At 43.2% G+C, this 20,396-nt stretch overlaps 3 protein-coding genes across 4 annotated transcripts; 1 reads left to right on the forward strand and 2 right to left on the reverse strand.

Moving 5' to 3' along the window:
- Window positions 1-41: 41 nt before the first annotated feature.
- Window positions 42-6,918, reverse strand: rab3il1 (RAB3A interacting protein (rabin3)-like 1). 2 transcript variants are annotated; one of them, XM_083973168.1, is made up of 10 exons: window positions 6,912-6,918; window positions 6,718-6,813; window positions 4,883-4,960; window positions 4,382-4,618; window positions 2,599-2,727; window positions 2,385-2,497; window positions 2,135-2,158; window positions 1,675-1,774; window positions 1,526-1,592; window positions 42-1,373 (listed from the first exon to the last, which is right to left on the reverse strand). In XM_083973168.1, the coding sequence occupies exons 3-10, from the start codon at window positions 4,946-4,948 to the stop codon at window positions 1,288-1,290; spliced, it is 822 nt and encodes a 273-aa protein (XP_083829294.1). In that variant the 5' UTR covers window positions 4,949-4,960; window positions 6,718-6,813; window positions 6,912-6,918; the 3' UTR covers window positions 42-1,287. The 2 variants fall into 2 exon arrangements, with proteins under 2 accessions (XP_083829294.1, XP_083829295.1); XM_083973169.1 differs by lacking the exon at window positions 2,135-2,158.
- Window positions 6,919-11,742: 4,824 nt separating this feature from the next.
- best1 (bestrophin 1) lies at window positions 11,743-15,634 on the forward strand (the record flags this gene model as incomplete). Its single annotated transcript, XM_083973128.1, has 9 exons — window positions 11,743-11,894; window positions 12,595-12,689; window positions 12,875-13,108; window positions 13,246-13,400; window positions 13,530-13,607; window positions 13,907-14,059; window positions 14,141-14,221; window positions 14,321-14,472; window positions 14,551-15,634. The coding sequence occupies 9 exons, from the start codon at window positions 11,743-11,745 to the stop codon at window positions 15,632-15,634; spliced, it is 2,184 nt and encodes a 727-aa protein (XP_083829254.1).
- A 509-nt stretch (window positions 15,635-16,143) lies between these two features.
- Window positions 16,144-20,002, reverse strand: fth1b (ferritin, heavy polypeptide 1b). The gene is made up of 5 exons (XM_083973151.1): window positions 19,898-20,002; window positions 18,727-18,830; window positions 18,485-18,631; window positions 18,185-18,310; window positions 16,144-17,670 (listed from the first exon to the last, which is right to left on the reverse strand). Exons 2-5 carry the CDS (start codon window positions 18,826-18,828, stop codon window positions 17,512-17,514), a joined length of 534 nt encoding a protein of 177 aa, XP_083829277.1. The 5' UTR covers window positions 18,829-18,830; window positions 19,898-20,002; the 3' UTR covers window positions 16,144-17,511.
- Window positions 20,003-20,396: the final 394 nt, after the last annotated feature.

Here is a 20,396-nt window from a genome sequence, read left to right on the forward strand (position 1 = left end):
AATTTCAATGCAATCAGATTTCACACAAACAAAACCTGTGAATCACACATGGGACAAAGGTTATAGGCTACAATGCCTTGTTTTTAATGGAGTGTGTATACAGGAAGACACAGTTATTTATCAGCACACTGAGGTTGGCAACCTCAAAGCCCTAGATAAGGCTAAGAAGCAGTTATTGCACTTACTGACACAATATTCTTCATTTTCTTCATCTTCCAAAGACTGTTTTTTGTAAAAACTGGTCATTAATAGTAATAAATCTTTACTATGAGGTACAACCAATATACATTGCATAATATGGCTATGTACTGCATTCATGCAAAGTCATTTATGGCTTCTCTGTATGTTCATACTGTGCGTTGCAGACGTGCAAAACTACAGTTGCAACAGTTGTACATATTGCGATCATATGTATTAAAGCTTGTTTATTTTATGTTTACATTGTAAAGCTGTCACTATTTTGAATGTGGAGGTATAATGATTAATCCATTAACAATATATATCTGATTATTAATTACAAGCTAAAGTGAAACTGTCCTTCCATAGATGTTTCACTTGTGTTTCTTACAAGGCCTCTAGTACAGGTAGTGCATCAATAAACTTAAGGCCATGCTGAGACTTGACTTGAGTCTTGGCTGTGGTGTTTGAGCCGATAACTGAAAGTAACCAAGTGGTGCTGGTGAACATTACATTTATGTAAAAATAAAGAAAACCAAATCATTGCTCTATGGAAACTGTCAAACTCACACTTCTTACATATATCATTTTCTAAGTATGTAATATGTGAGGTAAGAGACCCAACCAAACTCCCTCCACGTTCATCCTGTGCTCATCTTTCCAACAGACTAATGCCTGAAATATGATACATTAAGAATCTATTGTGTGAACATGAGACGTTGTGTGTTCTCCACCCGGGAGATTCAGAGCTAACAAGGTAAAAAAAAAAAAATTCTCCTCACTTGGAGAGAATCACTATAAACGGAAGAATATATTTGACATATGTGGGAGTAACACTATTTGGAATTGTGTTATCTGTTATGTCTCTTTAATAGTGGTTCAAATTCTCATCATCTTATTGCATGTCCAAAATGGCACTAGAACATTTTCTGCTTCCCTTGTTGGTTGACCTCCAATGCAGCACTACTGCTGTAACTACTGCTGTACATCCTCTGCTACAAAAACTGATCCAAGACCTGTTCGTTACCGCAGTTTAACCTAAACTCATCTGAATCGAGGTCCTGGGATCATGCTTCTCTTGTCGGGTGTGTCCGTGGATTGTCCTGTCCTCTAGCCCTGGTCAGTGAGGTAGAAACCTAACTTGGCCACAGTCATTTCTCTACGCAGACGCATCACCTCCCAGAACATCTGCTCCGCTGCAGGAGAGTGACAACAAGAGATACATGTCCACGTGTCAATCACACTGAATAAAACCAATGTTGACAAAGCAAGAAGGGAAAGGGAGCAAAACAGACACACAACACAAATACCAACTTCACATTTCACATGTAAATACAGGCCAACTTACCATCATGTCTCACCAGGCCTTGCTGGATGTAGCGGATATATGTAAAAAAATTGCAAACTGCTGTGATCTAGAAGAGTAAAAGGAGGATAAGACATGTAGCAACACTGACAATGTGAAGGTTAAGGAGACGTGATAGAAGTGATAGTTACCCGTGCTCGGCTGGAAGGAGAGATGTAATAGTAGCTCCCCTTGTCACCAAGTTTAATGCGATGTCGACAGAGTCGCGTCATGCCACTTAATGCACATTTTCTACAAGGGGAGAGAGATCGTTTGTTAGAAAATAAAATCACTGCTAAAAGACATGGATACATGCTTTAATCGCTGCAAACACTGAACATGATTCACATTTGTTATCAACAGAGAAAGCAAAACAGAGAACACGTTCCATGTGGAAATACTTTTTACGAGCAGCACAACAACAGAGGTGCATGATAACAGACGGTTAGTTACTGATAGCGTAACAGAGTCTAGGTTACATTAATGAACACGCAGACACATGCAAAGCCCCATGTGAGACTTCTTTACGTCTATAAACTTCACTTCATTCCACAGTCATTTGTGTTAGTGAAAAGCAGCTGGACAGGTTATTGGTTCTTGGGGAGGACTTACGTCTCTATTGCTGCCCTAAAGCCACTGGAAAACAAGATTTTTTAAATCAGACAGTGATTAGAAATGTGCTCGATGATTAAAACCCCTCTCCTGATACATGGTAAGACAGTGAAAAGCCCATGACCATAAATCATCAGTGGAGAAACTAAAACGTTCAGTGTTGATTTGGCCTATGTTTAGGAGTGAATGGTGACAGAGGAGACGATGAGTTATGTGCTGTGATAATAGATACGTAGACATGACAACTCACTTAGGGCCTCCACACTCAATAGCTGAGGCTTTAACCAACGGTAACGCCGACATGGCCACAGGCTCGATAGTCAAAGAGTTGCTTTCCACTGCGCTCTGCACCAGCTGGGACAGCTGTGGAGAACAGGAATCAACCATGCGAATATAAGTGAACACTGCAAATATGACAAATTCAGAGACAAGATGTTTCTGCTAAGAACAAATAAGGTGGATACCTCAGATCTTGTGAAAGAGAGACACGGTCCAATGTCCTCTTTGTAGATACGACCCAGGAAGGCAGACGAGCGATCCAGGCTGGGATGTTCCTTCCACATCAAAAACTCTGCATACAGAACTGAGTCCATCTGCAAACAGAAAACAGTTAATCACTCACTCTGTCAATATGTGACATGTTTAATGTGTTGACTACATTAAGCTACAACAAATCACAGAAACTTAAGATTAAGTCATATTTTAAAAAGACTGCAAGTCTACAGCCACACTAGTGGCTCTCTGAAGCTTTGAGCTGCATGCTAACGCTTACACGTTCATGAAAACAATGCTAACATGTTAGTGTTGCATTGTTCGCTCGCGGTTAAAATTTGATACTGATGACCATATCATTCACTTGACAGGTCAAAGTAATGGACAAACTGAGGTTTTGACCTGATGATGGCGCAAAAGGAAAAGTAAAGGGACAGACAGAGTTACTGTAATTCATCCTGACAGGGACATAAATGTGTTAACCTAATGTCATTACAGTCCATCAAGTAAATGTTGATATATTTCACAAGATAAGTGAGAACTGTGAAAAGCACTGGATAAAAACCCAGAGGAAACAGTAGGATTCACCCTCTGGGCACCAGAGAGGTTTGCAAACGGGAAATAGACTGAATTATGAAAATGACAAAAAGCTTAACAACATGAAAGGCACAGCTCTGCCTACTGGGAGCAACTGGGGTTCTATGTATTTTGAGCATGACACTGACAGTTTCTTGCTCAAAGACACTGACAGCTGGTTATCAAACCGCTTGCTATTAATCCACACTACCTCCTGAGCCCTGGGGCGTTATGTGGACCAAATCTGAATGCAGCTGCAAAGCGGTATCCTAACAAACCGGTACTGCCAACTCCAGAGCCGTGGGGCTAATATGGTTCAAACATATAAAACACAGACAGCTGGTTTTATTATTTAGTCAGTTAGAGAGCTATACGGAGGTTATGCAGGGATTACTTTTCTCTCCACATTATTAGTGGCTCCTTGTTTGTCTCCAACCTTGGATACCCAGTCCCTGCTGCACACTAACAACTGCTTCAAGAGCACAACTGGTGAATTTCACCACTTGCACTAGAAGGACCAACTCTTATTTACATTGGTTGGTCAACCATAAACACTAACAAATACTTTAAGAGGAGAAGCGGTTTAAACATTCAAAAAAGAAGTGCTGGAAAGAGAAGGGCAGAAACAGCATGCTCAGTTTGAGTTTCTTAAAAGTGCAACTGAACTCTTAATGCAGGAATGTTGTTCTCGAATGAGGACTGATAATAAACTTTTCCCAAGGGATGCTGCACATTATTGTCACGTTGAGCAGGAAAAACCTGCTCCCTGTCACATTAATGCAGATGCAGCAGCTACAGCTGAACCTCCACCTAGCCTGATCGGACGGTTGCAGTTACCTGTCTGCCGTCAATGCCTTGCCCCTCTGCCCGCTCCTGCCAATAAGAGTCATAGGTCACACTGACAGAGTGTCCAGGAACCAGGCAGAGAATCAGAGAGAGGAGAGCGGGAACAGCAGGCTGAGAGAGGAAGAGACAGCAGAGACAGAGAGGAAGGACAAGTCAGGCAGAGGTTAGTAGTGAGAGAAAAAGAGGAATCAAACAGCAAAGAGAACTCAGCTCAAGAAAGAAACATGGAGTGGAGTGGAAACAAGAGCAAGGGGCGAGGAAAAGAAAATGCACAGTCCGTGGGCGCATTTTAAAGATAAGAGAGACATTGGTGCAACATTGGGTTCGGGTTACCTCTCTGTCCTCTTTGGCCGCAGGCTGAATGGAAACCGACGAAGGTTCTGGTTTTCCAGGTGAGGACGGAAAGGCACCACTCGCGCTCTTGTTGCGGGTGTGTCCCCCGACGTGTTTGTACGCTCCCCTGGGCCCCGAAGGCTGCAGCTGTGGGTGCAGCTGTCGGTTCGGCGAAGAGGGTGTGGACGTCAACACCAGAGTCTTGAGTGCTGTGACCTCTGCTTGCAGAACGTCAATCTAGGAGCCACACAGAGGCAAAAAAATGAAGACTTGATGAAATCTGACGACAGGAGAGAAATCAATAACATCAACAGGACACTCTTTGTGTCCTTTCACTGTTCAAAAAATACGTCTTCACACAGTAGCTGCCTTTTTTTAAGACAAATCAGGCAGATTCAGGAAGAGTTCAGGTGCCACTAACTAGGAACTTAAATGGGACAAAAGGTCAACTCACAAGGCATCGTCGAAAGTTTTAAGTGGAGTAGAAACAAACCCACACACCTTTCCCTGAGCCTCCTTCAGTTGTTTCTCTGCTGCCGCTTGTTTGACGTTCGCATCACGCACCATCTTGTGAGCTTCCTGTTGTGATGTAAATTTCATTAACAGGGTTAAAACACTGCAACAAATTAAAGACATTTGCTATATTGTGTATCATCTGTAACATCTGAGACATCTGATAAGAAGTTGTCCTTCACTGTCCACTCATGCTTGAGAGCAGCATCGTTGTAACTTTGTGGGAGAAAAAGGTGACATGTGGATTTATATTCACATCAGTATCCCAGTTTTAAGTCTTATCCCCCTTCGTGATGTTTAAATATTTTGTGTATAAATGATTTTATCCAGTATTCAGGTTTCTTAGTGTCTGTGTAAAGTTTTGTCTCACACCATACTCATATAAGTCCAGTATTCACTCTCAAGAAGCTCTCTCTTTGGTTTCAACCAACTCCTGAGGAAAAGAACTGCTTCGCTTTGTTCTCTGCCGAAAACAGTTGCTGCTGCTGGGAACAAGGCTGATGACAAAGGAGTTTGTGAGTAAAGGGTAAATGCTTTAGCACTGAGGGGAAGTGAGGAACCTGGCAATTGTTTTCTGTGGGTTTATAGCTCCTAGTCACCAGATAACCCATAAGCCCTTTGGTCTATATAAATCAATATACAATTGTAAATTTGATGAGTGCAGCCTACAAGTTGGAGTTTCTACATGCTCTAAACACATCTTCTATAAACAATGAATAACATGACAGCATGTATGTGACATTTGTCTTTTCAGTGAAGCTAGAAAACTGTTGTCCACATCCTCAGCTCGTTACCATCTTTCAGTGCAATAGCTTCATTGTTTCTTTGTTTAAGCCTCTTTACCCTCATCAGTGTCATTTCCAGCAGCAGCACCAGTTGAGTACTTGAAAAGTGAAAATGTTAAACAGATTAAAATGCTACACTCTGTGCCCAGCACCAAACGATAATGTTACCAACCAGATTCTTAAAGGGATAGTTCAACATTTTGGCAAATTGGCCCATTGCCATAATCCCTATAGTTTTAGGAGTAAAAAATTAATTTGATCTTTGTTTTTAGCCTTGTTGTACTGTAGTAGTAGCTCCCAGTGGCTGCGTGAGATGCGTGAGATTTACTGCGAGATGTTCTTCCGTGTTTAGATCATACATCCAGTGGTTTACAACGATGAACCAACATCTTGCAGCGAATCTCGCGCATGCGCACAAACATCAACAGATCCACTGGGAGCTACTACTACAACAAGGCTAAGAACAGAGATCAAAATATTTTTTTCTGAACAACTTTTTCATGTCGCGGCTTCAGGAAACTTGGGTCAATACAGACGAGCAGTATGGAGGTATTTGGATGTTTCATAGTGTGTGTGTTTTGGACGATTTCAAAAGTGAACTCTATCCGCCGCCAATATATGAAAATCCATTGCCAGCCGGACCCCCCCTGGAACTCCAAAAGCGTTTTGATGACTTTGAAAGTTCTCCGAACCCTTCCTTGGCATGACGTTGACTAGAAAATTGGTTAATTATTGATTTTGGGTGAAGTATCCCTTTAAGATATCTACTTTAGGACATGAGGGAGAGTGAATATTGCATATGATATACCTGGTGGACAGAAACACAGCTGGGTGTGATTTATAAATTGTTTGCACCAAGTTCATCTCATCTTAAAATCTGTAAAACATTTCAGTTTTGTTTTAACTTGTTTTTCTGTGCTATCGCAGGTTTTGCAGGTTTATTAAACTAAAACGTGAGTGTGATATCCAAACTATAAACATTAGGACTCATTATCATCATCAAGGCCTAATTCAGGCTCAGAATTACAGCGCACTCACCTCAAACAGACTGGCCGTCAGCTCCTCCAGCTCCTGCTCCAGCTGGTTCCTGACCTGCGAAAGACGCTCACACTCCTTGTCTTTCAGTTTCAGTTCCTGAAATATGTGGAAGAAAGGGTCAGAACAAGGAAGGACATTTGCACTGTCAACTCTTTATTTTTTACTGTGTGTTAGCATGAAGTAGGTTACGACACCTTCTTTGCAGCGTCCAGCTGTTCCCTAAGGATCTCCGAGCCCTTTTCTCTGATTTCTTTCTCTCTGATTTCCAGTGAGGAGCTGCGGAGCCTGGAGAGGTCGCCATGGGCCCGGCCTGAGGTCGGCCCACCCTGGCCTCCGCCCTCCACTCTGGACTCTGGCTCTGGATCCAGATCGACCAACCTTCACAGGACAGCAAACACAAAAAAAGTTATCATTAATATTGTCAGGACACTGAGATTCAACCCTACGTCCTAAATCGACAGAGCTTCTGACTGATATCCCCACAATTTGCATTATTTTGTTTTTAAGTCCTGCCATGTTTGCCTAGAGTTGTGTGTCGTTGTGTGTGATTAAAATTAGACTGCAGATTTAAATTATCAGTCAGACAACTCTGGTAATACACATTAAGTTGCAACATTTACTGTAGGCTACAGAGCTCTATGGGTTCACATATAGACAGAGGTCCCCCAGTGTTTTCATGTCAAGGACTCACAAATGGATATGCATGAAGTGAATTACATCAAGTACACAAAGCCCCATACTTGATGATATTATATGGGTAAATAAGTAACCAATACTAACACCCACTCAGTTACTTTTAGGCACAACTAGCCAAAACTAATAAACCCTACCTTGTTCTTATGGTTATATTGTCCAGTTTTTGACACCGTTTTGCTGAAGTGTTGGGTGTCGTCTACTCTCTTTACAGTCTATATCAACAGAACTGCAATAAAATGAATATTGGTCCAGACAATAGTTATGACCATGATGACAAAAATGATTTATGAGCTGGTTGTAGAGGCTGCAGCCTGTGGCTTTAGCCAGGTGTCACTAACAACCTGACAGACTATAAGCTGAAAGTAAACAAGAAAACGTAAAAACACCAGGCTGCAATACATACTACTTGCATACTGAGTTGAATATTAAGTTTATCAAATCTTACCCAGCTCTGTTTAAATTGCTGGTGAATGAGAGGAAAGAAGAGACCCCTGAGGGGCCGCGGACCAGCGCTTGAGACCCTCTGCTGCTACTGCACTAAATAGCACCATGCCATGCTGATGTAAGGCCATAACATCGCTATTCTCGGTTATCATCCACCTCAGCAGCTGTAAAGTTAATGGTTAAATCGGCTCCATTACACATTGAGCAGCACTTTCCGCCGGCTAAGTGTCGCTAGCTTCAACTTTCTGACACGGAGGGAGAGAGAGGTCTCCCCCTCGGCGGCCGCCCTTACCCCGTCACTGCCCGGGACAGCAGGGAAACATCCAGCCTGTCTGCGCCTGCTGTGTCCCGTCCAGCGTCCTCCAGATGTTGTTGTTGTTGTTGTTAAATGAACTAATAAAGGTGGGACAGTAGCCGAGTTTCGCTCGGTTCACTCAAACTAATCCGAGCTGGTTTCAATCACAGCCAGCGGAGGAATGCGGACGATGACGTAGGCACCGACAGCAGCCGTCACACACACAATACCGAGGTAAAAACAAATAATAACAATAATAATAATAAAAACAAACAAACAAAAGTCTGACACCAACTGCTGTTTACACTTCTCCTGCTGTGTCTGTCCCCGGCTCTTCTCTCATCTCCGTGGTCTAGTTTCCAGCCGAGTGTGTAGTGTATGTGTGTGTCCACTCCTCTGTTTCTGCCTCCTCTCTCTCTCTCTGGTCACATGACAGCGCATCCACTCCCAGAGACCCCACCCTGACCCGACACACCGGTCCTCGGAGCCCACCCCCATAACAACAATCACAGCATGGAGCTACAGTGGCAGGTCCAGTTGTATTTAATCATAGATCAACTCATATTCTGAACTGTGTTTGAATAAGATTGAGCTCCCAACATGTGGCCCATTCACTCCCAGGATAGATAGATAGATAGATAGATAGATAGATAGATAGATAGATAGATAGATAGATAGATAGATAGATAGATAGATAGATAGATAGATAGATAGATAGATAGATCTAAAATCTAAATAAAAATGTAAAATGTTCGCCAAGTGTAAAGCTAAATATTTATGAAATATGCAAATTACCTCCAGCCTGCGCCTTTGACCACGCCCCCTGCTCGTACGGCCCCGCCCACACCACTGACCCATTCAGATATTGTTAATATTATTGTTATAATAGTAATTAATTATAATTAGGCTATTGTTATACTTTTTTAAACATGGTTTTAAGCTAAATGTGACAAAATGTTGCTGTTTTTTTTGTTTTGTTTTGTTTTTTTGCATGAGCCGATTTAAAAACGACACCCCATATGCACACGCTAAAATATAGTATGAAACAAACCTGTGAGTCAAAAATAATTTCATGTCGAGTACTGATTAGGCTACTGGACTGTGAAATCTGTGTGTCTGAGTGTTCATCGTCCATCTCTCTACATTCATTACCTGTCATCTCACTACTGTGCTTTGTAAGAAAGGCAAAAATTGAAATTGAAATTAAAAGTGCTGGTTTGACCATGCAGAAGGCCCACAGACTGGGAAAAGCCTGATGAGGTTTCTGGTTCAACTGAGATTTTACATGTAAAACACACAGAAGATAATATCATGCAGTGTTGGAGTTTTTAAACATTGACTTCTGTCGTAGTCATGTGAATCAGCCACCTGCCTATACCTTATCGTCACAGGTGACAACATTATCCTGGCAGGGCACATTCTTCATGGTAAATTGGGACGGAGCAGATATAGGTCAGATTAAAACAAACAAACAAAAAACCAGGAGTTGGCTGAACATTAGAACCACATTATTTTGTTAGATACTGTGGAAAATTCACAAGTGTCTCTGCTGTAGGTGATGGAAAGTAAAGAAATTTGGGTAAAATAGTGATCCTTGCTGACTGTATTGTGATTGTGGTGACCCATTTGAAGATCATGAATAGGTTCGTACATGAACAATACAGGCCTATCATTGTTAATGACATCACTGACTAATGAAGCCAACAAATCCGAGCTAAACTCAACTGTCTTGCCCCAGTGCTTTGTGATTGAACACTTACCGTCCAACAACACAGCCGTCCTGCACAGTTTCTCTGCTGGACTTGTGTCTTGAAGCCGACTGTCCCACCACATCAGTTGTCCCAAAGAAAACTGCAGAGGAGTACACTGCTATTCCAGACCTTCCCGTCTTGAGGACTTCATATCCCCGGCTGGAAGAAGCTGAAGCTGGTGGAGAGGAAGAAATCTGGACGCTGTGGATTCCCTCAAAAGCATCCATGTCTCTCTCCCTCTGAGGCGGCGCAGAGACTCGTCAGACGCTCCAAGTTTCTCCAGCCAAGATTTAGTTTGTCAAACTCATTAAGTGGCATGTGATGGTCTTGATGTCTGTAGCTGTGCAGCACCCAAAGTACAGAAAAGGCAGAGTTACAAACTGCAAGTCAAAATCACATGACAACCAAATTGTTCATAAACATTCGGCTTTGTAAACCTGCACAGTCAAAAGTCTTCCAGTGGACAGAACATGACCTCCACAGTGTTAAACTATAACTTCCCTCTCTGTTCACTGCAGATACATGAGCTTGAGATATCCAGTGTAAACATAAGGTAGGAAACAGTATCCTGCAAGTATCACACACACATGTGGGTGTGATAGATTAGACTTCCAGGTTGAGTTGAGGGGGGGAAAACACATAAATATACTCACCAAACTGTCCCCCAGTTGTTGCCACTGGATCCAAAATCTGCAAAATAGTTCTCTGATAATCTCTGGATTCAGGATTTGGCAAGTTAGACTCTGTTCGCACTTCGCCCTGCTGCTGCTGCTGCTGCTGCTGGTCCTCTGGTTAGACAGGAAGGGTTAATCACTAACGCTTTCTAACCAGTAGCAACTCAGCTGTGCACATTTCTTCCAGCAGGGGGGCGTCAACTGCAGTCTCACCTGACCAGGAGCTTTATATCATCAAATGCTGCAGGATGCTTCAAGTAGAAATTAATAAAGTTTCCTCTCTGATATCCAGAAATGAGAGTAAATGTTCAAAAGTGTCTACAGATATGAAATGACATGAGAGTTCAACAGTAGCAAGTGAAGTTGCTGAAATTTGGTTTCACAAGGTCATATGTCCCCCCCCCCCCCCCCAAAAAAAAACAAAACTCAACCACAGAGCAGTTGTGCCTTTGACCAACCTATTTGTGGCAGTGTGGGTTGCTCTGCTGTCCTCAGATTTGTTCAGATTAACAGGACCTGGACTCACAATGCAGCTTTGTTGCTGGAACAGATTAACACATCAAGTGACCGGAGGTGTACGGGTCCCCTTGCTCTCTTTTTCTTTTCTGCTTTCCCTTCTCCAACATTCTCCCCAGACGCCGCCCGCCCGCACACGTCTCGAGCCACAGTGAGTGCGATGGCCAGACCTTTTCATATCCAGTGGTGAGTAGCCACAACTTCACAGTCTTCTGTTTGAGTTGGTAAATTTGACCTTATGTGACCCTCGGATTCTGTATTTGCCTGTTGTAGCTCTGCAAACATCTCCTCAGATATAGTTATGTATTGTAGATGTTAAAAAATGTGGAAAATTATTAAGTCTGTAGATGATGGGAAATGAAAGTTAGAGGAAGTGTGAGTTTAATATTCACCATGAGTGTTAGATATCTCAATCTGTGATTATAGAATAAGTAATATGAACATTTCAGCTATAACGTCCCGGTTTGTTCTACTCAACAATTTCAGATTTATGACCACACTGGCCTTATGAGATCCAGGCTGATCGCTGACGCTGAGCTAAGACGAAGCAGAGAAAACAACACCACACTGGTCTCCTTCATGTCAGGCCACAGTCAGCCAGCAGGTTGGCCAGCAAGCAGCAACAGAAGCAGCAGCAGCAGCCGCAGCAATGACAGTAACGTACTCCCGCAGGGTTGCTGATGCAGGTCTGGGAACCTTCTTTCACCTGCTGCTGCGATGGAAAGGCAGCGTTTATAAACTGCTCTACAGAGAGCTCATCATCTTCACTCTGCTCTACTACTTCTTCAGTGTTGTTTACAGGTACTTGCTTGAGAGAAAACACTGAGCCTTAGTTGTAGTTGATCTTGTCCTCCTGTCTGCAGAGAGAGTGGCTATTGGTTGACCCACACTGAATTTGTATCCCTGATGTCGCTATTTTTTCTAATAATCATCTTTCCCCTTGTTTAGGTTCATATACTGTATATACCGACATTCTTCTGTTGAAAAATACAGTACTCTCTAGAAGCTAAACTTTGTCATAATAAGTCAATATAAGCCAATACATAAGCCGGGGCTGATTTATTATCTCCAATTGTGATATTATTTAACAATGTGTATTCATTCAGTGGGGAGAATTTAGAGGTGTGTGCATCTGTAACAGCATCTATTTTTATTCACCACCAGGTTTAGTGAAAGAAATATTTGCTCATTCACTCTTACGAACAAGAAAATATAAAACAAGATATGTTTTTCATATTACAATAACTTTTCTCATTATTAAAACATACCAAGTCAACATTAGCAGACCTTTTTTTATTCTAACAAACTAACACATTAAAGATAAAGTTTTACCGCTTATAATAAGGGAAGTTTGTATGTTGCTGAAACAAAATCATTTTCCAGTTTTAAGAAGAAACTGAGCAAATACTTTTTTGTCATGGTAGAAGAAATGTGTACATTAGTGCAGAAAGAACTGTCATCCCTCCTCAGTTGTCATCTCAGCAGATGCTTCCTTCACCAGGTTTGTGTTCAACGACGACCAGAAGAGGCTGTTTGAGAAGCTTTCAATATACTGTGACCGCTATGCAGAGCTCATCCCTGTGTCCTTTGTGTTGGGTGAGTTGGGGTTGGGGATGGTTTAATACCTTATGATCTTCAGTTACACTGATATCCTAGTTTAACTCCACCATCATCTCAATAAAACCTGAAAGATCGTACAAACGTGCAGTTCTCAGTCATCAATCTAAATTCTTAGATACAATGTCTCCACAATTTAGATTTTTTTTATTGTTTTGGACCAGGTTTCTACGTGACCTTGGTCGTGTCCCGCTGGTGGGGCCAGTTTGAGAATGTCCCCTGGCCGGACCGCCTGGCAGCTTTGGTGGGTGGACATGTTCGTGGGGCTGATGAAGCTTCCAGGCTGACACGCCGGACTCTCATGAGATATGCCAACCTGTCTGGTGTGCTCATCTACCGCTCCGTCAGCACGGCCGTCTACAAGAGGTTCCCCACCATGGAGCACCTGGTGCAGGCAGGTACGGCCTGGTGATGAAACCACTGAAATTCACTGCTCGCTGGGCTGCCACATCCAGAGCTGCGGGCTCTAATATGGGGCTCTTTTCTGTTTTATTGTTCTGGTTGCTTTTGTCTCCACGCCATGTTTCTGTTTCAGGTTTGATGACATCAGAGGAGCTGAGGCACCTGGAGGACCTGCGATCTCCTCATAACAAGTTCTGGGTCCCCTGCATGTGGTTCGTCAGTCTGGCTCTGAGAGCTCGGACCGAGGGGAGAATCAACAATGACGTGGCGCTCACAGCCATCCTCACTGTAGGTGTTCATGTGTGTCTCTCTGCAGGCCGCCGGAGCCTGATTAGTTGTCAATTTGTTAAAACATGTCGGCTTGGAAGCCTTTTTTAAAAGAGTGGTTTCTTTGTGTCCTGCTTTTTCTCTGTTCAGGAATTGAATAGTTTGCGGGCAAAGTGTATGAAGCTGTACGGCTATGACTGGATCAGCCTGCCTCTTGTCTATACTCAGGTTTTGTTGATGCCGTGGCGGTAGAACAAGTAGATTTAGTAGTTTTCAGTTAGCAATAATTGCACAATGACTGTGTGCCAGAAAAACAACGCTGCCAATGACTGTGACTGTGGCCCCTGGTTTGTGCTGCTTCGAAATCTAATTGTGTTTTTACAGTAATCATCATGTGATTCACACAATCTAATCAAGATTTGAGATGTAACCAGAAGAGCAATAAAACAACTCTTCTAGAGACTTGCTACATTTTTCTGTGAGGTTGCTGTGAAACACTACCAGACTTGATGAATGTTTTTAATTAGGTGGCGACAGTTGCTGTCTACAGCTTTTTCCTGGCTTGTCTGATTGGTCGTCAGTTCTTGGATCCAACTCGGGGTTACCCTGGTCATGATCTGGACTTCTACCTGCCTGTCTTCACCCTGTTGCAGTTTTTCTTCTACGTTGGTTGGCTGAAGGTTAGACACATCCGATCACTTGTTTGATACATCGATGTTATTGATTTGTACAACCCTGAACTGCGTTGTTGGCATTTTCAGGTGGCTGAGCAACTCATAAACCCTTTTGGTGAAGATGATGATGACTTTGAGACCAACTGGCTTGTTGATCGCAATTTACAGGTTTGAATCCAAACCAAGCTTTTTTGATGTTTATACTTGAACAACTGTATAAACAGTAGCTGTCTTCATCTACTTGATGTTGTTTTCACTGTGTCCCAGGTGTCCTTGTTGTCTGTGGATGAGATGTACGACAGCCTGCCGCTGGTTGAGAGGGATATGTACTGGAATGAGGCTGAACCTCAGCCGCCCTATACTGCTGCCAGTGCCGAACACCGCAAACCCTCCTTCATGGGTTCAGCCCTGGATATCAGGTTCAGTGATGTCTTTATTTCTTGGCAGAAAGGTTCTGAAATATTCGGTCATGTAACCATCTGTGTGATCTAAACCAGTGTCCCCAAGGAGGAGATGGAGTTTCAGTCCAATCTGGAGCAGATCAAAGAACACGAAGAGGCCAACTACTCCACCCCGCTGCTGGGAGGGTTGGGTCGTCTCCTCGGTGTGCAGTCTCCTAACTTTCCTCGCTCCTCCCGGGTCTCCCTGCTGCGCCGCCGCCCTGGGGCTCCGCTGAGTCGCTTCCCTCTCTACCTGCACTCAGAGGCTCCATCCACTCCGAGCCAAATTCGCCAGCCTTTGAACGGGGAGAGGGACCCAGACTACGCCTTCTCCACCATGCCTCTGTACGAGAGGCCGGGTTTCTACAGCTGCCCACAAACGCCGATCCACTGCGTTCCCCCTGCGGTCCCCCGCCCTCGCCCCGCCCGGAGAGCCCAGAGTGAATGGGATCGCAGCAGCAGCTCCCTCGCCCATCCGATGGTGGGTTCACAGCTGCTGCCTCCCGACACCCCCGGCCACATCCCCCAACCTCCATCCTCTGCTTTCCCCTGGCTGAGTGAGGATGGCGAGATGCAGAGCGCCCCAACTTTCTCCTTCCCTGACCCTCCGCCTGAACTCTGCCCAATATCTAAACTCAGACCAGGACACGGCCTGCTGTCTCGCCGGCCTCCCCCTCCTCGCCTCACTCTGGACAACCCCCCCCCAGCCGACAGTCAGCCCGGACCTCCAAGTGCTCGAGCTGCAGGAAGTGGAGGAGAAAGGGTGTTCTCGTTCACCCCTCCCTCTCGAACAACCGCAGCAAATCCCGGTAATCCCAGCAGCAGCAGCTCTAGCAGCATTAATGCAACAGGCACCAACGGCTCTGGCACAACGGGAACTCTCTGTAACGGCACAAGTCACAGTAATTTTAGTAACCATGGGAACTTCAGCGCCAACATGAGGGCAAGCAATGGGGGCGCCAACAGCGGGCCAAGCAATAACATGAACACAGTGTCCACTGCAGCGTCATCGCAACAAGAAACCAATCAGCAAAACTCCCCCAATGATTCAGGAATCTCACTGGCTGAGGGAGACCTGCTGGGGGTCCTGGTGGACGGTGGGGGGGTGAACAAGGCGGCGGGAGGGAGGGAACAGGATTGACCCACTGTTTTTCTACCATATGCGGCATTCAAAATATTTCACACACACGCACAGGTACTGACCTATGTTACGTCTGAAACGCATTACGTCATCTAAAGCCATACACACATTTGAAAGGCATTTGTTCCTAACAGAGTTAATCTCTTACTTCCTGACAAACTCTTGCAGAAGAATTAACCTACTTGTAATGCAAAAAGCACCTTATGAGATTTAACCGTCAATATGTGAAGGAAGAAAAAAAAAAAACTTTACAGTTTCTCCAGAGACTCAATGAAAAGAAGCCAAAACGTGTATATTCTTATACTCTAGTAGTTTTAGCATTGTTTCCATCAGTGTACTCTTTAATGAATATTACCTACCATGCTTCTTTTGTCATTTTAACTTTTTTTTTTTCAATAAAAATTAAAACCTGAAATGATTTGTACACTCCTTTATTTTCTGATTATACAAGGATATTGTATAATTCACAACTACATACTGTATATTCATAAAATATATAAAGCATCTGCAGGGGGAAGCAATCAACAAAGAACTGGCTTTCACCTGGTTATCCACATCCGTGTTCAGACAACATTGAATTCATTTAAATGAATTGCTGTGTGATTGCCTTATTGTGTCACCATATCCAGTTAACATGAGCAATTCAACTCCTAAACCTGAGGCATATTAAGGAGCCACTCTGTACTTCATGAGGACACTCACTGACAGGCAGTTTGACATGAATAGTAATAATTATGTACATGTGCTGTCTATGGAGGGTTAAGTGTGCCATCTTAAAGTGCCAATCTCAAACACTGAGGTACCTCAGTGGTGACTGAACCAATGATCAACTGGTCAAAGTCTTATGAGCTGGGTGTCTGGTATGACTCAGTAGTAAAATCATAGGGAACATTAGTCACTAACACTCAGTTAGTCTTTAAGTGTCTTGGTGGCACAGTCCAGCTCCACACATAATGGTCACAGAGAAATAAATATTTTTTTAAAAGCTGATTTCGAATTTCAGTGCAAATATTAAAGGGATAGTTCAACATTTCGGCAAGTTCACCTATTGAGATTGAGATCCGCGGGGCAGAGACGCGAGCTGCTCAGATAACGCAATGGAGGTAAACGGTCATCAAACTCATCAAATACACAATCCACTCCAAAACGCTCTCGTGGAGAAGTTGTGACCTGCACATTCATCACACTATGAAATAATCATGTATAATTATGTAACAGTACGACACACGAAGCAAATACTCAGAACTACTTTTGCTTTTGAAATCACTCCGCCCAGCAGCCGTGTCTGAAATGTAGTTCTGGCTACGCATTTGCCTCAAAAACAACTCTGTCTTGTAATGATGCATTATTATTTCATAGCGTGATGAATATGCAGGTCACAACTTCTCCATGAGAGCGTTTTGGAGTTGACTGATAGTGTATTTGATGAGTTTGATGAGGGACAGGGGACCTCGTACCATTCACCTCCATTGTGTTAGCTGAGCAGCTCGCATCTCTGCCCCGCGGATCTCAAAACAACATGCACCGATAATTAAAGGTAATGAACCTATTATTACGACTATAGGGATTATGGCAATAGGCGAATTCGCCAAAATGTTGAACTATCCCTTTAAATGATTGTTTTAGCCACCATACTACCATCAGTAAACTATACAAGTTAAACACATAAGAGGTGTGTTGTCTGTTTGATCTTTATTTCTACAAAACACCGCAATAAAAGCTTGTAAACTGGAATGTAACGTCAAGTGAGGTCTGGAGTGGCGCAGTGTCGAGAGCTTTCTATGGCTTTGCAAACAAATGCAGTACACGAGGAGGGTTGGAGGGGGCAGAGTGACATGCAGAGGTGAGCAGGATGATGATCAGTGTCACAGTGTGGTTTAACTGCCCTCTTCAGCCATGGTGTGTTTGTCAAAGAGGTACTCGGCCATGCCGGTCTGAGGGGCTCCCATGCGACGCAGGTTTGAGATCCAGTCAGCGAGCTGTTTGATAGATTTCACCTGCTCATCCAGGAAATGTGTTTCGATGAAGTCACACATCTGTGGAAAATAAAAGACAAAATGTTGCATCTTATCAAACTGTCAGATCCTCGAGATGGCAGATACTGGATGTTCTTCTTATGGCCTCAGCGCTGAATAACAATCTGTCCTGATGATTATGACTATCATAAAAATGATTTTATCTACAGCTCAGCAGCTTGATAATGATGAGTGCTGTTTAATGAAGCATTAATGAGCTGTGATTAGATTTTATACTCGCTCCATTGTCTGATGACAGAAAATAAAATGAAAACAGCTGTATTGTAAATGTGAATGTATTGTGATATTTAACAATGAAGTATACCTGTTCCTACAAGCTGAGATTTAATGTGCAGTCTCTCTCTCTCTCACTAACTACAAACAGTGAAATGCATCTTTAAAATGAAGAATCAAGTCAAGTGCCAAATATAGCACAGAGTAAAACGGCAGCAGATTATTTCCTGCAGCTGTGAAGGAGTTGGGACACGACACAGCCAGAGCCTTTGTACACATCAGCCCTCAGTTTGCTGCTTACATGAGGGTCATTGTGTTCAGTTGCCATTTTCTGCAGGTCCAGCAGAGACTGGTTCACACTCTTCTCCAGCTGCAGGGCGCACTCCAAAGCCTCCAGGCCGCTCCCCCACTCATCTCTATCGGGTTTCTGCGACAGACATGAATAATTAATGACAAATCAATACTCATGACATGCTGAATTCACAAAAATAACCAACTGATAGCGAATGATTTCATCATAAAATGCTACTTGCACCCCATTTGACCAACATTTAATTGTTGACCAACTGTAACATAGTAAAGTAGAAACATCAGTGTATACCTTGATGTCCTGAAGGAAAATCCTGCCTCCCCTCTTGTTCTGCAGACCCATCAGCTTCTCTGCGTGCTCATTCTCCTCTTTGGACTGTGCGCGAAAGAACTTTGCAAAATTTGGCAGGGATTTATCATCCCTCTCAAAGTAGTAGGCCTAAAAATGAACACAAAAGAAAGACGTGAAAACCTTTGTTTCATCACAAACAGCAGCAGCAGATAGCAGGCGACCGGCTTGAAAGCATTTCTTACCATAGAGAGATAAACATAGGAGGCATACAGCTCCAGGTTGATCTGTCTGTTAATAGCAGCCTCACAGTCCTGGTGGAAGTTTTGTCTGATCTGCGATGTCATTTCTGTATGGATTAAAATGATGCAGAAGTGAGTGAGCAAATGTCCACCACAGCCTTATACTGATCAAATTTAAGGCAGTACATAACATTACAGACATATTTTACAGGGAAAACAAGCTCCTCTAACTAAACTAACTGCTACTAAAAGACCTGGACAGATACTTGAACTGAAAAAGACAGACGACTAACTAAGGCACTTTAAAACACAGCTGACACAGGCTAATGTTACCTCACCCCTGCCAACATCACCTGACACATCAATCATCTCACCACCACCACACTGAAGCTAAACAGATTTAAATAAAAGCATGCACACCAGTCATGGTAACAAATATCTAAATCCAACACTGAAACAGACCAACAAACAGGTTTTCCTCACTTACACTAGTTGTCTTTATCCATGCACTTCATTTTAGGTCTAAGATATTATCCGTCCTTGAGATTCCTGCCTTGACCCCAGTGAATAGGTGGATTTTCAAAATGTTGTACATGTAACAATCAATATGGCAATCCACCTCACTGTGATCAGTCTTAAGTAGCCTAATACTTTACAAAATAAACGTCCTGATGAAGTAACTGTGCAATGTCCTGGTTTGGGTGCATGGACCCCCTGAGGAGACACTGCATTTATTTATATTGACTCAGACAAATTGACCTTCACCTCACGGGCAGGGACAGACAACCCGATAAGGTGTTTAAATGAGACACTATTGTTCAAAGTCAGGGACAAGGTAATTAGCTTGTGTCTGGGAGTTGGACCGTGGAGAGAGACAGACTGTGTTTACCTGCTTATATAAAGAGACGTCGGGTCAAGGTGGGCTGATAGCAAGGCTTGCTAACATGTTGGCCAACTTCGACACTAAACTAAACAGGGAAAGTGACACTACCTGTCGATAATATTACTTTATAGATCAGTCTAACATGTTCTTCTACCACACAGGGAAGCTACGTGACGACAGCTACCAGTAACGTTAAGAAACTAACGTTACCACTGTTAGCAACTGTTCATACATCCCAGAGACAACGACAGCACGACAGGCAAATCTTACAGGAAAGGTACACAGACCTACCTGCTGTGTCGGTGTGGGACTCTTCACAGACGACAGTGGTTGTGTAGCGGGGTAATATTTAGGACCAGCGGTATCAATGAATGTGCAGAGCAGCTAACGTGACCCCTCTTGTCTGTATGAGACGTAGTGACTGAGCGACTGAGCGTCTCTCAGCGTCAGCGCCGCCGCGGTTGCCAGATATGACCGAAAAAAACGCAGGTAAGAGTTTAGAAACCGCCCAAACTTAGCAAAAAGCTTCTTTTTTTCTATTCGGGTGACGTTACATTAAGCGTTAAAACACTCACCACTGTATATAACAGATTTTCAACAGATTTTTGTTGTTAACATCCTTCTTTTACAGTCTATGTTAACATCCCATAAAATAATAAATGAATGAAAACATTTTACAATGGAAGAAGTACGCTGAATTCACCATTAGCAGTTGCTGTTTGTTATGTCCATAGACTGTAAAAAGAAGGTTATGTCTGATTAATTGTGGTGTGAAAATGTGTTTACATTT

This window comes from Trachurus trachurus (assembly GCF_905171665.1).
Source record: "Trachurus trachurus genome assembly, chromosome: 6".
NCBI lineage: Eukaryota > Metazoa > Chordata > Actinopteri > Carangiformes > Carangidae > Trachurus > Trachurus trachurus.